The sequence below is a fragment of the Oratosquilla oratoria genome, chromosome 23 (genome assembly GCF_046742065.1).
Source record: "Oratosquilla oratoria isolate Oo_2021 chromosome 23, ASM4674206v1, whole genome shotgun sequence".
In the NCBI taxonomy this organism is placed as follows: domain Eukaryota; kingdom Metazoa; phylum Arthropoda; class Malacostraca; order Stomatopoda; family Squillidae; genus Oratosquilla; species Oratosquilla oratoria.
This window is the reverse complement of record NC_134799.1, coordinates 8,642,234-8,666,491: the sequence shown is the minus strand read 5'-3', so window position 1 is coordinate 8,666,491 and position 24,258 is coordinate 8,642,234. Positions and strand designations below refer to the sequence as shown.

The 24,258-nt window shown below is 39.2% G+C and overlaps 1 protein-coding gene across 6 annotated transcripts in view; it reads left to right on the top strand.

Annotated features, from left to right (window-relative positions):
• LOC143037958 (tyrosine-protein kinase CSK-like) overlaps positions 1 to 17,389 on the top strand; it is a 712,082-nt gene extending 694,693 nt beyond the window's left edge. For 5 of the 6 annotated variants that reach the window (XM_076206677.1, XM_076206678.1, XM_076206679.1 and 2 more), the window contains 10 exons: positions 9,953 to 10,170; positions 10,873 to 11,005; positions 11,747 to 11,833; positions 12,552 to 12,689; positions 12,785 to 12,921; positions 13,291 to 13,452; positions 13,579 to 13,774; positions 14,979 to 15,065; positions 15,401 to 15,493; positions 15,933 to 17,389. In XM_076206677.1, the coding sequence (XP_076062792.1) occupies positions 9,953 to 10,170; positions 10,873 to 11,005; positions 11,747 to 11,833; positions 12,552 to 12,689; positions 12,785 to 12,921; positions 13,291 to 13,452; positions 13,579 to 13,774; positions 14,979 to 15,065; positions 15,401 to 15,493; positions 15,933 to 16,016 (1,335 nt within the window). In that variant the 3' untranslated portion in view covers positions 16,017 to 17,389. Of the gene's footprint in view, positions 1 to 8,820; positions 8,853 to 9,952; positions 10,171 to 10,872; positions 11,006 to 11,746; positions 11,834 to 12,551; positions 12,690 to 12,784; positions 12,922 to 13,290; positions 13,453 to 13,578; positions 13,775 to 14,978; positions 15,066 to 15,400; positions 15,494 to 15,932 lie in introns of all 6 variants that reach the window. The other variant, XM_076206676.1, reaches the window with a different exon arrangement.
• The last annotated feature ends 6,869 nt before the right edge of the window (positions 17,390 to 24,258 follow it).

Here is a 24,258-nt window from a genome sequence, read left to right as displayed (position 1 = left end):
ACGAAACTTGAACCGTGTCTCCCCAGGCAACCTTTGATAATGTATTGACATGGAAAACCATACCGACAGGAGGCACTTCAGTATGTGTGTGGGTGTGTCTGCAGGTATATACATATACTCGTACATGGATGCATGTGTATGTGTATATACTGTATATGTATATATATATATATATATATATATATATATATATAATGTATATATATATAATATATATATATATATATACATTATATATACTGTATATATACATGTATATATATATATATATATATATATATGTGTATACATGTATATATATACATATATATACATACATATATATATATATATATATACATATAAATATATATATATATATATATATATATATATATATATATATATATATATATATATATACATATAAACTGAATGGTTCCCAATGATCAATTAATATCTTTTTTCAACCACAAAACACTTTTAATTCCATGCCATCGCAGTCGAGACTGAGAGCGATTCTCAGTCTCGACTGCGATGTCATGGTATCAAGTGATTTGTGGTTGAATATATATATATATATATATATATATATATATATATATATATAAAGATGTATATATATAATATATATTATATATATAATATTATATATATATATATATATATATATATATATATCACGTGTGTGTATGCACACATACGCATATATATGTATGTATACTTGTAGTGTGTGGGATTCGCGCTTTGAGGTCCCCGGTTCGAAGCTGGGTCTTGGCCGTTTCTTGATTTGATATACAGTATATATATATATATATATATATATATATATATATATATATATATATATATATATATTTATATATACATTGAGACATTCAGACAAGTTTATTCTTGAGTAGTATTGCTACAAGCTTTTGAAAAGCTTGTGGCGAAACTAGTCAAGAATAAAACTAGGATTAAGACTCCAGTCGTTCCTCTTCCCACCCATTATATATTTATGTATGTGTGTATATATATATATATATATATATATATATATATATATATATATATATATATATATATATATTCGTGAAGCGTGGCAAGAATCTCTTTCGAACATATTCTGTTAAAAACGACAGAAAATAAATTAGAAATAAATTTCTTTCGTAACCTTTCTAGCTTTCGGAAAGTGGATTTATGTTGAAATGAGAGAGGAATAATTAAATTTCCACTAGACATTGGGAATTCATATTTACAAAATTTAACACACAATACAGAAAAAAGTAGAATAAACCAAGACTTTTCGTAGATCGTTCTACATCTTTAGTTGGATTGTAGAAATGTAAATGAGCTAAACAAGGCCAGGGATTCACACAGGGAAGGAAATGATCGCCTTGCATGCACGGTAAGGCCTGTGTGTGCACTGGTGGCGTCATCGAAAGCATGCTGGTCTCGCACTCGCTTAGTTTTTGGTTCGAATCCCGCACTCCTCTCCGATTCCCATCAGTGACTGTTGTTTACTTGCCCCCCCCCCCCCAACAGTCTCCTATGGCGCATCATAGGGCAAAGGTGACGGCTTAGGCCGCAGCTACTCAGCGCCTCCTGGCGTAGTAGGCTCTTCACCTTCACCTAAGATCTATGAGGTCCTGCGGTATTTATGCGACTTGTTTAGAACACGTTCGTGGCACACGTTCGTCGCCGTTTACGATCGCCAATCGATTGCCCTGTTATGTCGGCGCCATGGCGACCTGTTCCTGGCACCGAGCTGAGGTCGTGTGATGATGACGTCGTCAAGCCGTCGGATTTAATTAGGTAGACGGAGCCCCCTGAGCGCTGGCCATGTCGAAAGCCCGTTTCGCCGCTACGTACAGTCACGTGGTTCCCCCTGCAACTAAATAAAACCTTGCGGCATTAGTGAGAACAAAATATCCGAAAGAAGGCGTCACCTTGTTTTAAGGGGTCATTTAAAGATTGTCTTAACGAATTTATAACTTTATAACAGGCGGTAATGGACATGAAACTGCCATGTGTAGGCCTTATGGTCTCATGCAATCTCTCTGTTTTTATATTCTTATGTTCTTACCGCGCTACAGTACCGCGCCCACAGATAAATAAAATCATATTTACATTGACCAGAACGAAATCACACAAGGAGTACATCGCACACAAGAATGTAAACGGAGCATTGCCGCACACGAAATGGCATTTCGATGTTCAGTAAAGTTCCTTTTATCCAACCTTCGAACATCCGACTAGTCCAAACATCCGACTTTTTTCTTCAGTGCCCCAAGTCGGATAAAAGTTGAATTTGTCTAAACATCCAACCGTCGAGTGGTTGTTGAGTTGCCGCTATCGCCACTACCGATTCATGGTGCTCAGGTCGGCTGTTATTTTCGCGGGCGTTTCAGTGTTTGTTTACGTTTGGCCTTTGGTGGTTATCTATGCTCCACTCTGCAGTGTTTATTGTGTTTTATTGTACCGTATATAAGTGAAAATGTCTCAAAGCAATGAGTTAATTTTTTCCCTTAATCCCAAACATCCGACCCAGGGTAGGTCCCGCCAAAGTCGGATAAAAGGAATTTTACTGTACTGAGCACGTGAAAGAAAACGCCTAAATGACCTTTAACCGCGCTAGGGGGAAGGAGGGAGGGGAATGGAGGGGAGAGGGAATTCCTGATCTCAATAGCTTCACGTCATTAAGCACAAACTTACAAATTATCTGTAATAATGAAAAGGTTAATAGAAACCGGTTTAACCCCGTTTGGTGCGCCGGGGTGGGATGGATATCCTTCCACTGAATACAATCATTGACAATCAAGACACAGGAAACTCGAAATCTAAATCTAAAAGACCTTTATTTTATGTAGCCGTTGTCTCCTCTACGGAGCAGTCACACATCATAAAGAAAGGATTATTCACTTTATAACTTCCATTATTCCAGCACATAAATCGTTTTATGCATCCGTTGCACCACCTGAGTCACACAACATAAAGAAATGCTGAACCACGTCTAATTTCCATCATCCCTCCTTTTCCAACATTTCCCTCCTGTGTGTCTTTTACCCCCCCCCCCGCCTCCTCCCCCACGGCTCCCCAATGTCTGTGGCACCTGACGGTAGAATTCCATTACTTCATCTAATTCATTGTACACTAGGTGCCGTGTCACACGTATGTTTAAACTCGCTGGGCCCCGTCGCAGAGTCGGGCAACACGTAGTAGGCTACGTGCTGCGTGATGTGGGGTACTACAAAGCCAATATACTCCCTCCGAGACGGGGGAGAGGGTGTGGGTGGATGGTTGGGTTTGTGATTTCATTTGTTCGCAATAAAGTTGATGGAGATGCTCCTGGTTGCCTTTCGCTTTGATTGACCAGCAACCGGTGGCGGATTTTTGTGTTTATTCTTCATTTCTTTAGATTGGTTTGTTTGAGTTGTCTTATTGCGAGTGTTGCGTTGTAACCGTGCATATGAACGTTTTATTTTTGCATATATATATATATATATTAGTAGAAAGTAAACGCTGGACTCGTCGTAGAAAAGAGTTTAATCCCGACGTTTCGAACCCCGTCCAGGGTTCGTCTTTAGGGATATACATAGGCATACAAAGGAAATCATTATATATCGGCATTATATATCCCTGAAGACGAAACCTGGACGGGGTTCGAAACTTCGGAATTAAACTCTTTTCTACGACGAGTCCAGCGTTTTCTTTCTACTAAACTATGGCTCTTGGACTCCAGCTATTCTCGAACACACTCACACACACACACACACACACACACACACACACACACACACACACACACACACACACACACACACACACACACACACACACACACATATATATATATATATATATATATGTATATATATATATATATATATATATATATATATATATTGTGACATTCAGATAGGGCGTAAGTGGGAGTAGGAAACACAGGAGTCTTAGTCTGAGTTTATTCCTGACTAGTTTCGTAGGTATGCTTTTTCAAAACCATCCACCCTTTGAGAAAACATACCCGCGAAACTAGTCAGGAATAAACTGAGACTAAGACTCTTGTGTTTCCTACTCACACGTACGTCATATATATATATATATATATAGCTATTTCTAAATAGAAATGTAGTAGCACATTTGTAGATAACACACAGGAACCCACAGTCGGAGAAAGAATAAACTTCGAATAAAGAAAAATCCTATATTTCGGCTATCAACTGTAGCCCTCTTCAGGAAAGTGAAGAGGGCTACAGTTGAGAGCCGAAATATAGTATTTTTCTTTATTCTAAGTTTTTTCTTTCTCCGACTGTGGGTTCCTGTGTGTTATATATATATATATATATATATATATATATTTGTGTGTGTGTGTGTGCGTGTGCATAATTATTTTTACCTAATTGTAACAGGATAGGAGCTACATCCGTGAGGCCCCGTTACTGTAACCTCGCTTATCGAACTCGATATGTTCATTTCTGTGGACTGCCTCGACTGTTTTATCCTGATTTATTTACACGAATGATTGCATCATTTCGGAAGACTTTCTCGCCTTCAAAGCGTCCCAGACGAGTGGAACGTCTTAGTCCATGTTGCCCACATGTCGCCTCCGTCCCTCGCGTCCTTCCCATGTGGGTAATTCCCACACTTATCTAATCTTTCCTCATCCGGTCGGTCAGCTAGGCTGGGGACCTTTTTTCGCCCTTTGTATGCTCTCTCTATCTCTCTTTGTTTCTCTGTCTTCCTCTTGCTATCTCTTTCTGTCTCTCTCTCTCTCACACACACACACACACACACACACACACACACACACACACACACACACTTGTTTACCCAATGGTTCTCGCTCCTTTGCCACGATCATATAGATTTATGTATACTTTTACACACACACACACACACACACACACACACACACACACACACATATATATATATATATATATATATATATATTTTATAAATATATATATATATATAATTATATATACATATGTATATATATATATATATATATATATATATAGGTATATATAATTATATATATATTTATATATATATATATGTATATATACATATATATATATAGTCTCTCTTTCCTGTGTCTTCCCTACCGCAGCGCCCGAGGTCCAGGTTGTCCCGGTCTTCTCTCGTCCTCTTCATTACTTTTGTCCTCACGTCACCCTCCTCCCCATCGCCGTTGCTCCCCTCCCCCCTCTCCTTCGAGTGGAGATCCTCCCTCCGTCCCCCTTTTTCCTCTCCCTCTCTTCGTTTCTCCCACGCAGTTTCTTGAGTTGTTTTGTGTGTTTCGCTCGCTTATTCTTAAATAATCCATTGATTGTTGAGACGTGACAGATTGAGGAAGGTGGGAGAAGATAGGGGTCTGGTTCCGAGTTTATTCCTGACCGGTTTCGCTTTGAGCTTCTTCAGAGGAATGATCTCATTACTCTGAAGGAGCTCAAAGCGAAACCGGCCAGGAATAAACTCGGAACTAGACCCATGTCTTCTTCCTTTCTCAATCCATTTTCCGTTGTGCGGGGGAGCTTGAAACGTGGGTTGGGGGTGGGGGAAGTGGGAAGAAAGCAGATGGAGAGGAGGACAGGAGGGAGGCAAAGGTAAGGAGCATCATACGCCAGGAGGCGCTGAGTAACTGCGGCCGAAGCCGTCACCCTTGCCCTATGATGCGCTTTGGGGGGCTGTTGGGGCAGGTAATGGATAGTCATTGCTGGGAATCGGAGAGGAGTGCGGGACTCGAACCCACGACTAAACAAATACCAGACACTCGATTACTCCCCCGGGAGGTGGGGGGGGGGTTGAGGAAGGGGTATATTGGCTCGACAGAACTGGGATTGAAAGTGGGGCTGCATGTCATCGTGTTCACAGTGCTTCCGCGGTGAGAAGAATGAAAGTATTTTTGGGTTTGAATTCCACTGGGGTCGTGGCAGCCAGTCCGTCCCTCTTCGGGATTTGGTTGCGTTGCGTCTTTCGGTGACAGCCTTCAGTAAGGTGATAGCCCCCCCACCCCCACCCAAAAAAAAAAAAAAAAAGTGATGAGACTTTTCTGTTTACCTCCCTTCCCCTCCCTCCTTTAGCTGAATAAAGTTGAATGGCATTTGTCGAAATGTTAATAATAATAATGATAATAATAATAATAATAATAGTAATAATAATGAATGAATAAATGAATAGATAAAATGTATGTCGATGTGTTGAAAGGGTTACAATTTTTTTTATTCGTTTTTGCCATTCTTCTTGAAATGTGTAGAAAACGAGGCAGAAAATCGACATGAACACACACACACACACACACACACATTCTCGCGTGTGTGTGCGCGCACGTGTGTGTATTAGAGGGGGTTTACACGGCCTAACGGTCCCTCGAACGCGGTTCGACAGACAGGTGTTTAAAGTGATGTGTGAACGGGGTATTTGGTTGTCGAACAACGTGTTCGACAACCAAATACCCCGTTCACAGTGATCTATGACCTCAAGGAAAACGAATAACAAAATAAATAGATAATAATAATAAAAAAAAAAACATAAATCACCGTAAAGAAAGTTTGACCTGGTGTGACCTCTGGCGCCGAGGCACCGAAACAAGCGTGTCTGCCCACTGACACCTGAGGTTGACGCCACCCACCCCCCGGCCCTCGTCAGTACCTTGTTAGGCTTCCTGCTGTCGCGATGGGGGCTGGGAAGGAGCGGGGCGAGGGGGCGGATCCGTAGGGGTAGAGGCAAAGGTCTCTGTGATTCATAATGCATTGTAGGGGCTCGAAATGAGCTTTTCCTTTTGATTTGATAAGGACCCAGGTTCGAATCCTACCCTGCACGCACACACATGCACATACAGACGCGCGCGCACACACACACTCACACCTATGTTCCGCCTTGTCTTCTCTGTTCGGTACCATTTTGCATATTTCTTTATTCATCTTCATTTATCCATCGTCTTTACCCATCTGGTGGCGTCATCGGAAGCGTGCTTGCTGGTCTCGCATTCGCTTAATAGTGGGTTCGAATCCCGCACTCCTCTCCGATTCTCAACTGTGTTTATTACCTAGCCCCAACTGTCCCCTAAAGCCGCATCATGTGGCAAAGGTGACGGCTTCGGTCGCAGCTACTCAGCGCCTCCTGGCGTAAGCTTCTTTACTCTTCCACTGATTTCCTCCGTTCCTCTATCCGTATCCGGCCAGAGTCCTGCACGATGAACCCATCAATCTACTCACCTCCATCTGTAGGTGCAGCCCCGAGGGGCCGGTATTCGGTCTCCAGGCCGGGCGTAAGATCTCTCCCCTTCAACTTTAGCTGTATTTCTTACACTTTTCCAAACATGGAAGGCTGACAGCCGGTGACTGTTCTCCTCCCCCTACTACTCTCAGTCTGTGACGTGGAAATAAGCCTACATTCACACAACACAGACAACAGTCCGACGTTTCTTCCCAGAGAGATCTGTGGGAGGTTCTGAGGACCGTTGCCAGCCACTTTGGGACTGCGGCTCTTTCACTAAGTGAAATTGGAGGGAACAGTTATTATTATTATTTATTAACTTATTACCATTGTTATGATTATTATCATAATACTTATTGTTTATTAACTTCTTATCATTGTTATAATCCTATTATTATTATTGTTGTTATTATGACAATTTATCCTCATTAAATTTTTTCTTAACCACCTCACTGGCCACTTTGGCGCGATGTCGTTCCCAAACATAGAAGCGCTGGTTTTTGGGCGATGAAGTACAGTCACTACTCCCCCCCCCCCCCACACACACACACCTCCTCTCCTTTCCCCTCGGTGTTGGGCTAATCTGGAGCTATTTTATCAAGCGGAGGGAACGACCTACACACACACACACACACACACTCACTCACTCAACTATACGCATCTAGGAGATATTGATTAATAAAATAGAAAATATAGAAGTTATATATGGTTGTACATAACCGTAATATGTACATCGAGATATACTTGATAACATACATATGGTTCCGTGTTAAGAATATGCAAATCCTATGTAGACATATATTTGAATTCACACTTATCTTTAAGCAGTTATAAACTTAAATGTGTGTGTGTATGTGTGTGTGATCACGTGCTGGACTAGTAATCAATACGTATTACACTCCCGGATGTGTTATGTATGTGCCTTTCTACACATTTTTTCTGTGAATGGGCGTGTTGTACATGCCCATAGCATGTTAATATGCTGGAGCGATTTACCTGTCTTCATGCATTTATATTATTATTTGCAATTACTCTGTTGTATGCACAGTCGGCAACACTTCTGCCTGGTCCATCGAGCCGTGAGATAAGGGAGATAACGAGGTTGAGAGAGAGAAAAAAGAATAGATCAATGGAAATAAAAAGTGTAGACGATAAATATAGAAAACAAACGATCTACTATTACTGCTGGGGTCTTTATCCAACGTGTTTATGGTGATAGTGATCGCGTGTTCACAGTATAAATACAGTGAACAGTGCAATGTAGTACAGTTCGAAGTTTTAATATTCATTTAGATAAACACCTAAGCAATGTGCTGTAATGTCTGCCATTTATTTTATTTATTCATTTATTGTTATTTATCTATTAGTATTTATATTTTTTATTATGAATTATTATTATTTATGTTAGTTTATTGTTTATCGTTATATTTTTTTCGCATCCTAGTTATGGACCAAAAGGTCTGTCGGCTTGCTATCCCTTTATATACAAAGGTGCGCGAAACGGTAAATCAGGCAGAAGTTTTGACAACTGTACATGATTTTTTTTTCTCTTAGATTTATGGTTTTAGATAATAAGTCTTTGTCGACTATTCTTTCATAACTGTGCTGATAAGATGATTTTGTCTTTACTAGCTTACAAATTAACTCCGCTGGAAGACACCACGGTAAGATTTTCGCAAACGCACTGCATCTTCCATATGTGCCCTTTTAGTTTTCTTTGCTCGCATACCCTCCACTTCCAATATTTTCTGTTCCCTTCATCGTCACTCTCTCTCTCTTTCTCTTTCCCAGTGTTCCTCCCACTCGCTTCTCTTTCCTCTTTTTATTTTTTATTGCTTTCTTTGTTCGGTCTTTCACATCCTAATGTGACCTGATGTTCACATCACCTCTTTGTACACCATGCCCTTCTTCCTTATCTTATTGTCTCACCCTACCCACAGTATCTTCCCATGTTTCCTCTTTCTTCATCCCAGTTCGTTTTTATCCCGAATTTGAGCTCGAACTTCATTTCGAGGTTAACCTTCTTTCGGTGGTCCTTCATTTCGTCACATCGTTTCCAGTCCCGAGTCAAGCATTTGTTCCCTCGAGTTTCACCCCGCAGCCCCACAGTGGCTGGCAACGGTCCTCGGAATCTCCCGCAGATCTCTCTAGAAAGAAAATTTTGACTGTGGTCTGTGTTGTGTGAGTGTTTCTATATTACCGGTTTAAAGTGGTAAAGGAATAGAAAATCAGCCGCCGGCTGTCAGTTCTATACATGTGAGAAAAAAAAAATGTAAGAAATACAGTTGAAGTTAATAGGGAGAGATCTTGGGTCGTCCGAAGACCGAGTGTCATCCGCTCAGGGCTGCACCTCCTGACGGAGGAATGGGGGGAAGGGGGAGGGGTTTGACGGGTTTCGAAAATGTGCAACTTCGCTGACCATCTTGCAGGACCGCCACATGCAAGCAGTTACCCGCCATTGGTCCCTCATTTCCAAGTAGATGTACAGTCACGTACAAAAGTTTTGACCCATCTCTTGAGATTTTCATGATACAAAATTCAAAATCTATGTCAGACAACTTTTTGTTATTCAAGAAAATCCCGTAACCGTAAGCTAAATCACAGGAAAATATACGACATACTCTGTATTAAAAAAAATCATATTAACGTTGTGAGAACCTTAGCGTGGGTCACAACTTTTGCTCGTGACTGTACCAGCGACTCGTGTTCCTATGCGAGAACATCTTCGGCAGCGCCTGAGTTCCTCCTCTTTGTGCTCCTACAGACGATGTGGGCCCCGGAGACGGAGGTCGTGGCGCGGTACCACTTCGAGGGCAACTCCCAAGGGGACCTGCCCTTCGATAAGATGGAGCGCCTGACCATCGTGCAGTCGACGACGGACCCCAACTGGGTCCGGGCCCGGAACAGGAGCGGGAAGGTGGGCCTCATCCCGACCTCCTACGTCACCGAGGACAAGAAGGAAGTTAAGCTGACCTCCATGACGTGAGTACCTCGAAGGGGGAAGCCTCCGGTAGTTCGAGTTAAGCTTTTCGATGTGGGTTTTTTCCTCGGCTTAGGGTCGTTTCACACGTATCGACTTTTCGCCGTGCGCCGTCCACGACATCATGTTATATGCTAAGATAACCATGGGTGTCTCTAGATGCTTTCACAAATGGTAATGGTCCTAACTTGTGAAGGCGTCCATAGACACCCATGGTTATTTGAGAGCACGACGTCGTGTCGTGAACAGCACAAGGCGAAAAGTCGATAGATGTGCAACAAGGCACAGAGATGATACCTCACGGTATCCAGAATGAAGGTGCAAGTTATAATTAACAGTGGAAGGATGAATGGAGTAGCTTATTGGCGCCGAACCATTTTTGCAATGTTGCACAGAGCACATTGATATATAAAAGCATAGTGACTTGTAGTAATGAAATTTAATTACACAAATTTAAGTTTAAGAAGGAAATTAGGCAAGAATTTGTTTACCAGCAGAGTGGTTAATGAATGGAATAGATTTAGTATCCATGTAGTGAGCGCTGAAACAATTGGTTGTTTTAAAGAGAATATATTTTTATGGATAGGGATGAAAGGTGGTGAGGGAATATGGAACTGCCTAGTGTAGGCCATATGGTCTCTTGCAATCTTTCCCCATTCTTATGTTCTTAAAAGATCTTATGCTCCCTCCTCCTCCTCCTTCAGGTGGTTTCATGGGAAGATCACTCGTGATGAGGCGGAGAACCTGCTGACGCCGCGAGAGGACGGGCTCTTCCTCGTCAGGGAGTCGACCAATTTCCCGGGCGACTATACCCTTTGCGTCTGTTTCGAGGACAAGGTAGGTTTTTCATACCACGAGCTGGACCATTTTATCAGATACACATATGCACACACAGTTTTCCATAAACTTGTAGGTGCATAGATACTTGGAATAACTTGGAAGGTGATTTAGCCCATAGTGGAACTATTAATGAATTCAGATCTAAATATGATAATTGGAAATTAACGATACAGCCCAAGTGGGAACCGTACATGAATTTGAGGCACTGCTCCTCTCCATTATACCACAATGAGGTAAATACATACAAACTCGTATACACATACACACATATAGCTTTCCACACAGAATGTAGGCAGATTTTTGGGACAAGTAAGATGAAGATATAACCTGTGGCAACACTATAAAAGAATTCAAGGTAAGGTTTGAGAATTGGTGAAAAAGAGATGGGACCATACAGATGCATGAATGCATGAAATAACTTAGAAAGTGATACAGCCCAAGCTGGAGCAATATATAATACAAATTTAATATAATTAGAAATGAATGATATAAACCAAATTGAAACAGTACATGAACTTGAGGCTAGGTATGATAAAATGAAGAGTAGAAAACATCACCCTATGAATGTTGCTCCTTTCCAGTAAACTACATTTAAGTAAATATGATCAGGTAAACACACAAATGCATGAACACAAACTAGGTCAACATCACACACATGGGAAAAATATTTAATCTTATTTTGAATCTGTTATGTGATTTCTTTTTTCTAATCCCATTGACAACTATTTCTTATTACAGGTTGAACATTATCGCGTCATATCTAAGGATTACAAGCTTACCATAGATGAAGAGGAATTTTTCGACTGTCTAACAAAACTAGTGGAGGTATGTACTTAATTTATATTTTTGTACACATATATACATACACACATATAAATGCATGAATACTTGGAATAGCTTAGAAGGTGATATAGCTCAAGCTTGAACAATACATGAATTAAAATCTAAATATGATAATTGGAAATCAAGGATATATGGTATAGATTAAGTTGAAATAGTACATTGATATGAGGCTAGGTATGAAACATTGGAGAGTAGTAGATAGTATCCAACAAGCATTGCTCCTTTCCTGTATGCTACAATTAGGGAAATACACACACTTATACATGAACATGCAAAGTAGACCACTTGGAAAAAGAAACTAATGAAGCAGAGTGCTTTCGTATATTACATATATATGAACATACTCGTATATACACGCACAGTAAACCCTCATGACATGTCAACACAGGTTAAGAAACACAACAGTTGACACATCCAATTAGCCATGCTGCCTCTCGCATGATGAAACACATTTATACCAACTGACCTCTGGAAGTATAGACATGACCACAAAATAAATGGGGTAAAAAACCTCTAGCTAGAACCTGAGCGGAACATGGGTTTCCTCTGTAACTCCAGTGTCATAGTCCTCAGACACAATGGTCTAACAACATGAAAAACTCCAGTTGATTGTTATTACTTTTCAACACATTTGTAGAAGTGAGAATTTTACTGTTCATTGTTTGTACATATTTTAATAGATGTGGTTTCTTCATTACAGCATTATGAATTAGATGCAGATGGCTTATGTACACGACTAAAGAAATCAGTGCCAAAACAAGGACGACGAGAATATTCAATGGATCCTGAGAAAGCCTTCACAGTGGCTGGATGGACAATTGACTTCTCGGAGTTAAAGGTAGGGACCAGATCTCTGTGTTATTTTATTTTTTTAGGACAATTGGCTGCGTCATTCTTTATAGAAATGCAAATCTCACTTTGATTTGCTTTCAGTTAATGGATCCCATTGGTAAAGGAGAATTTGGAGATGTACTGTTAGCTGAACGAAATGGACAAAAAGTTGCAGTCAAAAGACTAAAGGACAACAGTAGAGCAGCCCAGAGTTTATTAGAAGAAGCCTGCCTTATGACGTAAGTAGTTTAAACCATTACCTATTGTTACGCACAGTTATTTTCTCATATCATTCAATAAGTTACTCCACCACATTCATTTCATTAGATTTCAAGTTGATCATTCATTATAGTGGTTCTATAGAGGAGTCTCCATTCACAATCAATTATTTTTTATGGTTTCATCAGTCTTGATGGCTTATGACTTGTTTACAAACTTTTACCAGAGACAGATATTGCCTTATTCAGTTTGACATTAGCTTTAATTTTTAATTCATATACTGTGGTCTTCAGTCTTTAACTGGACAAATAAAGTCATACTATAATTACTTCCCTCATTTTCATATTCCATTAACACATGACTGTAACAGAAGTATTTTTCTCTTTCAGGAGTTTGAAGCATACCAACCTTGTAGCTTTATTAGGTCTTGTATTTGATGATTCAGCAATCTTACTAGTGACGGAATACATGAGTAAAGGTTCATTAGTAGAATACTTGAGAACCAGAGGTCGGCAACACATAACCAAAAGGAATCAGATTAACTTTGCATGGTAAGTGTACATGTATAAGGTGTGAATCATATACATTTAGTTTTACCGTTTACTCCTGTGCATTTAGATATACAAAATACAATATTGTGTGTACAAATTGCTAACTGTTCTCAATATGGTTTACAGTGACACTTGTAATGGCATGGCATATTTGGAAAGTCAAAAGGTTGTACATCGGGACCTAGCAGCACGTAATGTTCTCATCAGTGAAGACTATGTGGCCAAAGTATGTGACTTTGGTCTAGCCCATGGACTGAAGCTGAAGTTAGATGGTGGCAAGTTCCCCATCAAATGGACTGCACCTGAAGCCCTTAAACATAGTGTTAGTGTTTAGAGTTCTTGTACAGAAAATTTTCTGGCCCTCAAAGTTCTATCTATCATTTCATCTACATACCTAAAGCCTTCTTCTCCCCTCACAAGTAAAGTAGCTAGTCAAGGTAGGCACCCACCCTCCACCCATCTCATTGCCATTCAACACCTATTTCTTTCCCTTTTATAATTAAAAACCTCCTAGCTCCTTATGAAAGAAGGACCATCCCTTGAACCCTAGGTTAGAAACAATGCTGCATGACACAACACCACAACAGGCCCAACAGCCAAACTTGGTTTGCCTCCACTGCTTCATATAAAAGGCAGTCTTCCCTTATTGTCCCCTCACATTCTCAAAGTTCTGATACTGCAAAAATGGTTCTGTTATATGTACATACATACTATATACATATATCAAAACACCTTTTTCACCTTAGAAGGGGGGTGACTTGAATCAAAGCATACCCCCTCCCTACACTCATCCAAAAATCCCAATCATTGTTCCCTCCATCTCAGCATCTTGTGGATGAAGGGCTATACCTGTTCCCTGTCACACTGCTCGGGTTTGGGGCAATGCAGCAAGATACAGCACTTCCATGAAACCTAGAACTGGTTTATCCCCCACCATTTCATTACCTCATCCACAAGAACTTTACAGAGCAAACAAGAAGAACATCCTTTCAAGCTATATATTATTTTTTATCCATTTCCAACTATTTGTCATTCACATTTATCTTGCATACTCTCTTCTCCTTGCTCAATAAAACATCCTTTTTGTATCTGATGCCCCTTTCATCCTGTCCATCCAACTTGTTCTTAGTCTTTCTCTCAAATTCACTCCATATACTTAAGTTTTTTACACTCTTTTATGCTACCAACTCTCTTACTATATGCCTAAATCATCTTGGCATTCTTTGATCAACCTTATCTATTAGCTCTCTTGCTATTTCCCCCCTTTCTTCCTCACCTTCCCATTAGATAAAGATCTAATGATCCTCTACCCTTTCCCCTAATTACATTACTCATGTACAAGTTGTATGTGTTGAATATATTTTGTGATCCTAAGTTGGCTTTTGGGAATATCTCTCGACATTTAATGTTCTACATTTGTGATTTATCAAAATTATTACTTAAAATTTAAGGCATACAAGGTGTACTTGATACCAGAAGAAAGCATGACAAATGATAATAATACTTAAATATTTTGTCAATTTCAGAAATTTTCAAATAAGAGTGATATGTGGTCATTTGGAATTCTTCTGTGGGAAGTGTATTCCTTTGGCCGAGTGCCATACCCGCGAATAGTAAGTCCGAACAGTTCCATTGTTATTTATTATTTTGTGGTTTATATGGTGAAACTTCAGGGGAATATGTTTGATACTGCAATGACTGTAAAGTTATGTATTACATGTTCTAGTTCTTAATCAGAAAATCTTGAATGACTCTCAGTAAAACTGTTTCAAGTAGGATTTGTATGACCTGTGTATGTGGAATACAATCTTCCACTGCTGCTATTACTACCACCCTCTTCCACTACCACCACCACCACCAACAACAACAAAAACTACTACTACTACATCTACTTTTATTCATGTTCCTGTTGCATGAAAAATATAAATATTTGACCATTATTTTACAGCCCTTGGATGATGTAAGAAAACATGTGGAAAAGGGCTACCGCATGGAAGCACCAGACAACTGTCCACCAGAAATTTACCAGATTATGAAAGAGGTACTGTACTTTTGTTATTTCTCTTGCTATCAGAGTTCACGTTAATAGTGATGTAACATTTGAGAAAAAGTAAATAAATACATGCTAAAAGACCTTTTTCCCCTTATATGGAGGGTGGTCAAATCAAAACATACACCCACTGTATACCCATCCAAAATACATTGTCTACCCTCCCACCTTAACACTTCATAGAGGTCATTCCTGTGCCTTGCCATATTGTTCGGGTCCAAAGCAATGCAGTGAGACAGAGCACTTCCAGAGCTGATTTATCACAATTGCTTAATATGGTAATCCAATCCACCTTATCCACTCAAAAAGAAAATGACAATTCTTGGAGAGGAGGAGGAGGAGGGAAGAAAAAAAAAAAAGTCACTGACCACCTAACATGTTGAGTTTAGTAGCTTAGATAACAAGGTAACACAGAGACCTCCTTTTGCAGGCATGGGACTTGGATCCAAACAAGAGACCAACATTTGCGGATGTTCATAAACGTCTGACCCACCTCAGTCAAACAACAGCATGACAACAGATGGTTGAACCCTTAGGTCCTCTCCAGTTGAATACCAACTTTGAGTCCAACACTGTTGGTTATGATTACCTTTGACCATCTGTGTGACCATCTGTGTGCTGTATACTTGGAAGCAGTCCACTCAAGATAAATAGCACTGTCCAGATCTGGGCAGTGCTGCCAACGTGTTTAAGCTTTGCTGTCAACATGTGTAAGCAGCTCTCCCAACATGTGGGCAGTGCTGTGTAGTGCTAGTGGTATGGCCAACATGTGAAAATTGTTGTGTATGTGAGCAGTACTGCTGTGATGCGAACATTTCAGCCAAATGTGAGGAAGGTTTCATGTCTGTAAGTAGTGCTACTAATATGAAAGCAAATGCTGTATGTATGTGACTAGTGCTGCCAACAAATGAACAGTGATGCAGATATGTAAGATGTACTTCATGAGATATAAACAGTCATATGTGTGAACATTGCTTTCTGCTTCAGAACTTGGAAAAATTAGCACTTGAAAGTGGAGTGACTGAACTATATTTGCCATGTTTTTTGTAAGTTCAACCTTCCATACAAGTATGGGCAAGATTCCTGGAATGAAGAAATTTCAGCATATGGACAATGTGATGAACTATTTCGTTGTGTCATTATTATGAGAAATTTCAAATAAACATTCGTATTTCAAGGTTAACTTTTAGATATCTGAAAGAACTGTATTTTCTTTATACAATGAATTGGATGAATAGTCCACATATCTCAAGACTATCTGTTTTCTTGCCGAGGTAAGATATTCCTGTACATTCTAGGTGCCACACTGCATTGTTCTGTTGCTGTTTGTGTTGAAAGCAAACACAATAGGCCCTCCATTGCCCACACCAAGCCACACCATATCATGCAGCAGTGTGGTTGCTGGCTATGCGTCATTCAGATATGTCAAGTATATGTTTGGTTTTTGCTACATATTGCTTGCTTACCATCATCAGCGTTCCATTAAGTAATTTCTTTCATGATATATTTAGATATGTTCAGTTCATGTTTTGTGTGCAGAGACATTGGTTTCCCATACTATCGGATTGTAGGCTGACATTTAGGTCATACTGCATGGAATTGAGCTGAGCCATACTCTAACTGGCAGTGATTTTGTGAGAAAAATCTGTAATCATTCCTGCAACTGCATAAGCTTACAAAGAGAGGTGCTAGACAACAAGAGAACTAGTGTTTATTCATGTAATCACACAAAACTTTCTTGTGGTTGACAGCACACCACCCTCTGTAACTTCACTATTCAGTTCAAAATTTAATATAGCCATTCATGAGCTCAATGAAACATTTAACCCATTCAACTCCGATGACAAGATGTCTTGTCATTTGGTCAAATAAAACAAAAAATCATAATAAAACAACAAAATGTTTGATGATCAAACAGCACCAGAAAAATATGACGTCATCAGTCCTCCTCGAGGAGGACTGACGACGTCATATTTTTCTGGTGCTGTTTGATCATCAAACATTTTGTTGTTTTATTATGATTTTTTGTTTTATTTGACCAAATGACAAGACATCTTGTCATCGGAGTTGAATGGGTTAAGAATGATATTTCATACTGAAATGGCAGGACCTTGTTAAACATTGCTTACTTGTAACTTTCATTATGGAATGTCATAGATTTCCTGTTTGGTTTTCCTTATGAGTGGACATTTATACATATTAAGAGTTTTGTTGCACATGTTGCAGCATTTCAACACTTCCTGAAAAGCCAGTGAAGAGAGCAAACAAATGAAAAGCCAATGGGCCTCCGTATTGCTGGACATGTGGGGACAAAAGCAAACATATCCTGAACAAATGCACGAATGAACAAACCTACCCCACCTATTCCAGTCATGTGTGGTATGGACAGTTGTTGTCTGGCTGGAGTTAAGCCAAACAATGTCTTTTTACCCTATGAAACTGGTGTGAGGTTGGGGTAAAATAATGTGTAGTCTATAATGTAATAAGCTGATACTTGCTGGTCATTAGGCTAAGGCTTCCTCACATCAAAGTAAATAAAACACTGAGGAAAGACGTGCATATCTGCTCAAGAGGGCTGAGGATTTACTTAAATGTCCAACAACCATGAAGCAATTGTATGTATCCACCATGTGTGCAGAAATTGTGCTGAAGTGGTGTGGTGTAGAGCATCGAGATGTGTTTTCTGAATAAGGACTGCACAGTCTTTCTTCATCCATTTTTCTCATGGAGTTGTTCTTGTTGCTTCTATATCATTCCACCTCTGTATCAGTCAAGTGTTGTATGCCAAATCATCCCCATCTTTAGCATCAGTTCCTGCTTTGAGGAACAACACAAATCAGGCTCACTTTTACATTTGCCTTTCCTCTCTCACATTTTCTGTAATGTATCATTACAACCTAATTTTAAATGTTTAGGAACATCATAATCACCTTTATTTTAAATTATCTTTTCTTCCTGTCTGGTTTGCCCCCTTTTTTATCCTTAGATATTTTTCTCTTGTATTCAGTTTTTGTGCCAATTTGCCCATATTTGGGAAAAGATGTTTGATGGTAAGGATTGGTCTGTCTACACTGGTGTGTGCAAGGAGTTGTTTGTTGTACGCTCATTTAGGTTTGTCTTTATAATTCTTCCATAACCAGTTCTCTATTATTTTCCAGTTTATTGCAATTTTATTTTGCAATTCAAGCATCTATTTTCTTGAGTTTAAGAAATACAAGTGTAGAAAATACCAATGTTTATATGTAGAAATATGTGTTGCCTGTATAGAACTACTATATGTGTTATTAGGCTTTTCTTTTCTAGGTAAAGATACTGGGTGTAGGATATTGAGTTTTCAATGTCATGCCATGGAGAGTAAGAAGTGATAGGTAAAGAGATAAGCCTAAAGAAGATTAAGATTTAAAGAGGAAAGTACCTGTAAGGCCAAGGTTGCCAGTATATGGATATGCTACGGGCTGCTGGTGCCCAAAGATCAGTTGCATTGTTATTCCATCAGTCACATTTATCTTGGAGAATACCTTAAATGTTTTGTTATTGATAAAAAAATACACAATACTGTAAAATAGCTTTAGTTTGAATTTTAAGAATACTAGCAAGATATTATTGTATTAACTGATGTGTAATATAGGTGGTGTTTTATGTTGATACAAGTACGTCCTCCTCACACCCCGTTTCAATCATTTAATCTCAAGCATAATGTCATCTGGCATTCAGGGAGCCACATATCTTTACATGGAAAAAGATTGAGGTCATCACTGGTGTACTGTTCTGGGCTTACTACCTCTCATTACCCTGCAAAATTTACCATTGATGTTTCAATGTGAACACTTACTTGCAGTGTTGCCCCCAGTGTGGAATTGGTCAGTGGTGTTCTGCATAGATTGCAACCCTCAACTGTGTGTGCTGTTCCTATTTATCTAGACATCATGGGGTTTCACTTATCAAGCACAGGGCTGTAGTAGTTTGGAAGAAAGAAGGGGGCTGTTCTTAAGTATGGAATGAACGATAAGGGAGGCATGGACAGGGTCGTGAAGATTCTGGCTTGATTGAGTGGAGGATGGTTATGATGCAAGGAGAATAATGTTGTGAAGGAGAAATTGACTGTGATACAAAAGATAAGAGGACTATGGTTTGAAAACAGGGAAAACTGATGTAAGGGAGGGTAGAATATGACATGAGACCAAAAAAGAGGGTGAGGCATGATAGAGTGGAGGACTGATGTTCAAGGAATGACAAATGTAGTATGGAGTAGATAAAAGGCTAGGGAGGGTTGTGGCACCTCAAGGGGTCTATTGTCATAAAGAATGAGTAGTTATAGCATGGAGAAGCAGCTTGTTGGGGTAAGGGTATATATTAAAAAAGAAGATTTAGTTGACGTGGAACAGAGGCCAATTGTACAGAGTATAAAGGTTTGGCAAGATGGAGTGTAAGTTAATGATCAGAAGAAATGAATGTGCTGTAGTACCAGCAGGTAGTATGTTATGCATTGATACAATGATAGTTGTGGTGCAGAGGAAAGTGCAATGGTCAGAGGGTATTAGGTCTGTCTTACAGCATCTGCAGCACTGTAGCTACAGGGAATTCCAGTGGTTTTTCTGAAGTACTCTGAGTTTATGTGTCATTTAATCTTATAAATTATGTAGACATGATGCTGTGACAAGTGCAACCACAGGTAAGCCTTTCTTTTCCTAATCTGCTTGAAACTGATAAGACAAAATTGAAGGTGATCTCACATGAGGAAGAGGAGAGTGAGGGACGGCTGTGTCTCGTGCTGTAGCTGCAGAAGCATTGCATCACTTCTCGGCCAGCTCAGGGATCCTTTCCAAAAGTGTTTAGGAGACAGTTCAGTAGGAATGCAACCCCTTAAGTAGACAAGAAAAAAGAATTATTAGCATTGGTTTTATTTTGTAAATAAAATATGAAGATGATTTACTAGCTTCATTGTAAAGGATATTCAGTATTCAGACTTTCCAACACCTGTATATTTTTTTCTTAAAAAAAGAAAGAAAAAAGAAAAGAAAAAACACAGGCCAAGGAAGCTGCTCTTATCATGATGACCTTCTGGGTGACCTTTTATGACCTTCATCGTCCAACCACTTTGCTCTCCAGGACTGCTCAATCCACATTTGTACTTTTATAATGACATTACTTTTATTATGACACTATTGTAAGGCGTCATTACACAATAAGGTATTTTCCTCCCCCACCCCATTTCCCCCATCACCCTTTGGTCGACCCCCACCATCTGCCCCTCCCCCTTGCTGTTGTAGTGCATTGCCAATGTGTCGGTGGTCGTTGTTGTCATCATGTCCCTTCCCAGTCAAAGGTTCAGTATTAGTTCTGTATTAACTTTGGCCTATTTTCATCCCTTCCTGACCTTATTTTTTATTAACATTCCCCTTCTCATTTATGCTTTTCCTATCTTTTGCTCCTTCATCTTTTTGTCTGTGTTTTCTTCCATTTCCATAATATTTTGTCTCTGCTCATTTTCTCCATGTGACGTTTAACCCCCATTCCCTTTAGCTACCTGACATCTCCACATCATAATACCCTGTCTTTAACTCCTGGTCTTTCAATTTTCTCTTCATCCGGTTATTCCGCATTTCAGCTGTGCCATCTTTTTCTCACTTCTGTATTACCATCTTATTTTTCCTTTACAATTGCTCTTTCTCCATTCCCACCTTTGACAATTTTCCACACCCCATTTCTCCCCTTCTTTACTTTCATTCCTTTCCTCTTTTCCAATCATTCCACCTCTTTTAACTTTATCTATATACCGAGAGCTTTTTCCCAATTATAAGGGAGGTAGCTAAGTCAAAGGCATTTACATACTCCCACCCATTCCACTCCCATCCACCACCCTTTCCCTCCTCTCATCTTAACTCTTCATGGATGATGGGTCCTCCCAGTATCCTGCCCATTGCCCTGGGTTAGAAGCAAGTAGCAAACTTTATCACCTCTTTATAAATGCCTATCCTCTAATGTGTCCACTGAACTTGCCTCTTCCACATGTACCCTCCTTTTGATTATCTCCATTTTTGTAACCCAGTCCTGTTCATCCCATCCTTTATCCTGTTTACCATCATAACCAACCATTTGTCCATCTTTGAATGAGTGAATGATAACTTTATAGAGACTGTCAAGTCTCAGATCAGAACTTCTGTACTACTCATTCCCATCTAGACCTCATATATAAATCATCTTTCATTTCTACCATTTCTCCTTTTTTCTGCTCCCCCCAACAGTCCTTTGTACAGCACTTCGACCATCCTTCAGTTCCTCCCACTCTCGTTTCAATATCATATTTCTCTGTCACCCTTTCATTCCACCCATGGTATTTGTTCAACGTGTCCAACCATCCTGTTTTTATTATTATTATTATTATTATTTTTTTTTTTCAGTCTCATCACTCAAAATCCTGAAATCACTTGCACCTCCTGTAACTATTCCTTCCAGTTTTTCATTACATTCCATCTCCTTTCCTTCCACACATGACCTCTTGCTTCCTTTTATTTTTCCTCGTACTATCTTTGCCCTATGTGAACCCTGTTTTCCAGCCTTCAGCATATTTTCTCCTTTTCATCCCATCACTCCTTCCCATAGCCCATCACTCCATTATCCTTCCTCATATTATCCTTATCACCCCTGGAGTTGTGCCTGTTCTGACTGTTGTTCTGGTCTCCAGCACACACCCAAATCAACAACAATGACAATTTATTTATTTTTGTGATTAGCCTAATAAATTTCTTCATCAGATCATATGAGTTTGATTTTATTACACTATTGGCTTACATTTATAGTTTGACTAGAACATCCTAAATTTTTGCATTACATTAACAGTTGCAATTAACATATTGTCTTGATCTAATGGTGGAGGAGGAAACTTAATTGATGATGAAAACTTTATCACTATCTCTGAAACACAGTGAATGCTGTTTCTGGAAAAAAGTAAATAAAAAAATTTGTTATTCTAAGCAGGACTAACCATGTGGAGGAGTTGTATCCAAGCCTCTGTGGTTGAAGAAGATACCTGAGTATATTTGGCCCCAGGGTTTATTTGTTTTTATTCCGGCTGTGAGTCAATTGTATCACGACACTGAAGCATAAGGATTCTTAAACTTAACATACTCGAAATCTTATTGTCACTATTCTATTGGAAAGTTTATTGTCTTAGCTCAAGTTAATTTTATTCCAGATTCAAGAAGACTTTTTCTTTGTATAACTTGTTACTATGTACCCATATAACATTGTTATTTTTGCTCACATTATTAGAACCTCCAACTTCAAGGAATGAAGCAATTAGTAGTGGTTGTGGTTGCATTGACAGTGAAATGTTTGACAGTTGTACCATCATGTTTATGTTATGTACAAGGTTCATTTGTTCAATTTTTGTCCTATTGCTGTGCAAGGGTTCCCCTCATTTATTAAAAGCAATTTGCAGCAGCCAAAACAAATGTATATGTTGTGAATAGCAGTAAAAGGGTTAATTGATATAGGTTAATCCCTTTGACTGTACAGGGGGTTTCCCTGAATGGACTAAAATCACCTGGTAGCAGCCAGATTAAGTGTATAAGTCATGAATATCAGTGAAAAACTTGAGGTACTGCTAAGGGTGACTGTATGATTTGTATTGCAGTAAATATTTTCAACTTTAATTTGGAAGTTAAGCTGATATATGTTCATGGTGATATTCATCATGGGATAACCCTTTTAATGTAAATTATGAAGCAGAACGTAACTGCTCATCAAACAGGCTGACAGCTAAGTACTATTTTCTTCCTAGAACAATCTAGTTTTATGTCCTCTTTTCCACTTCTTTGGATATCGAGTTCTAATATGGAAAATTGCTGAAAGTTTGCAGCTTCCTTGGAACATTCCCATGTCACAATACTGAAAGTCAACATATGTTGAACAATGACAGAAAATTCTAAGGAAGCTGCACCTCAAAATACAGGAAGGTCTAGGAAGAGCTAGGTGCCCTTTTGTTCTCAGGAAGTCCAGCAGGACAGCCACTGTCCTTACCTGTGGACTTCCTGTTAGAGAGGTATCTAGTTTAAATAGAATTCATGCTGACAGATGTGTGGTAAGGTAGCAGTGACAAGGGTTAGTCTATATTTAGATCAGCTTTATGTCATATTTCTCATTAATCCCCTTCTCCATAGGAGGGTGTAAGGCCAAATATGCTGACTTATTTCTTATCTAAATAAAGACCATACCTTCTCATCTCCACATCTTTACTCAATTTCTTGTTTGCAAACAGACTTGATAGAATATTTCAGTTTTTCATGGCAGTGTGTTTGATTATGGCAGTAAACATTGGTTCAGTACTCCCATGCATTAGTTGCATGCATTGGTTGTGATATTAGATAATTTACGGGAGATCAATGCGGTTGTGGCACTTCTTACCATTGTACATGAAAGTCACAAAATGGAGAAAATAATTTATGCAGACTGATGGAATGTAAACTAGCCATCATACATTGAAATACATGTAGTATACTTGAAATTTGGTAGAATTGCTGTGATATTGTGCATTATGCATTATGTTTACAAGTATTATTCAAGTGAATAGTGAGCTAGTAGAAAAGAAGAAGTATTTTTCAGCATAAAGTAATAGAAAGATAAGGATAACCATTCTTTGTGATAAAATATGAACCCAATCATGTAGAAAACTGAAAATCTGTCATAGCATACAAAAAGTATACTGTAAAAGTATAATGAAAATGCAGTTTTGAAGTAATTAAAAAGGAAAGATC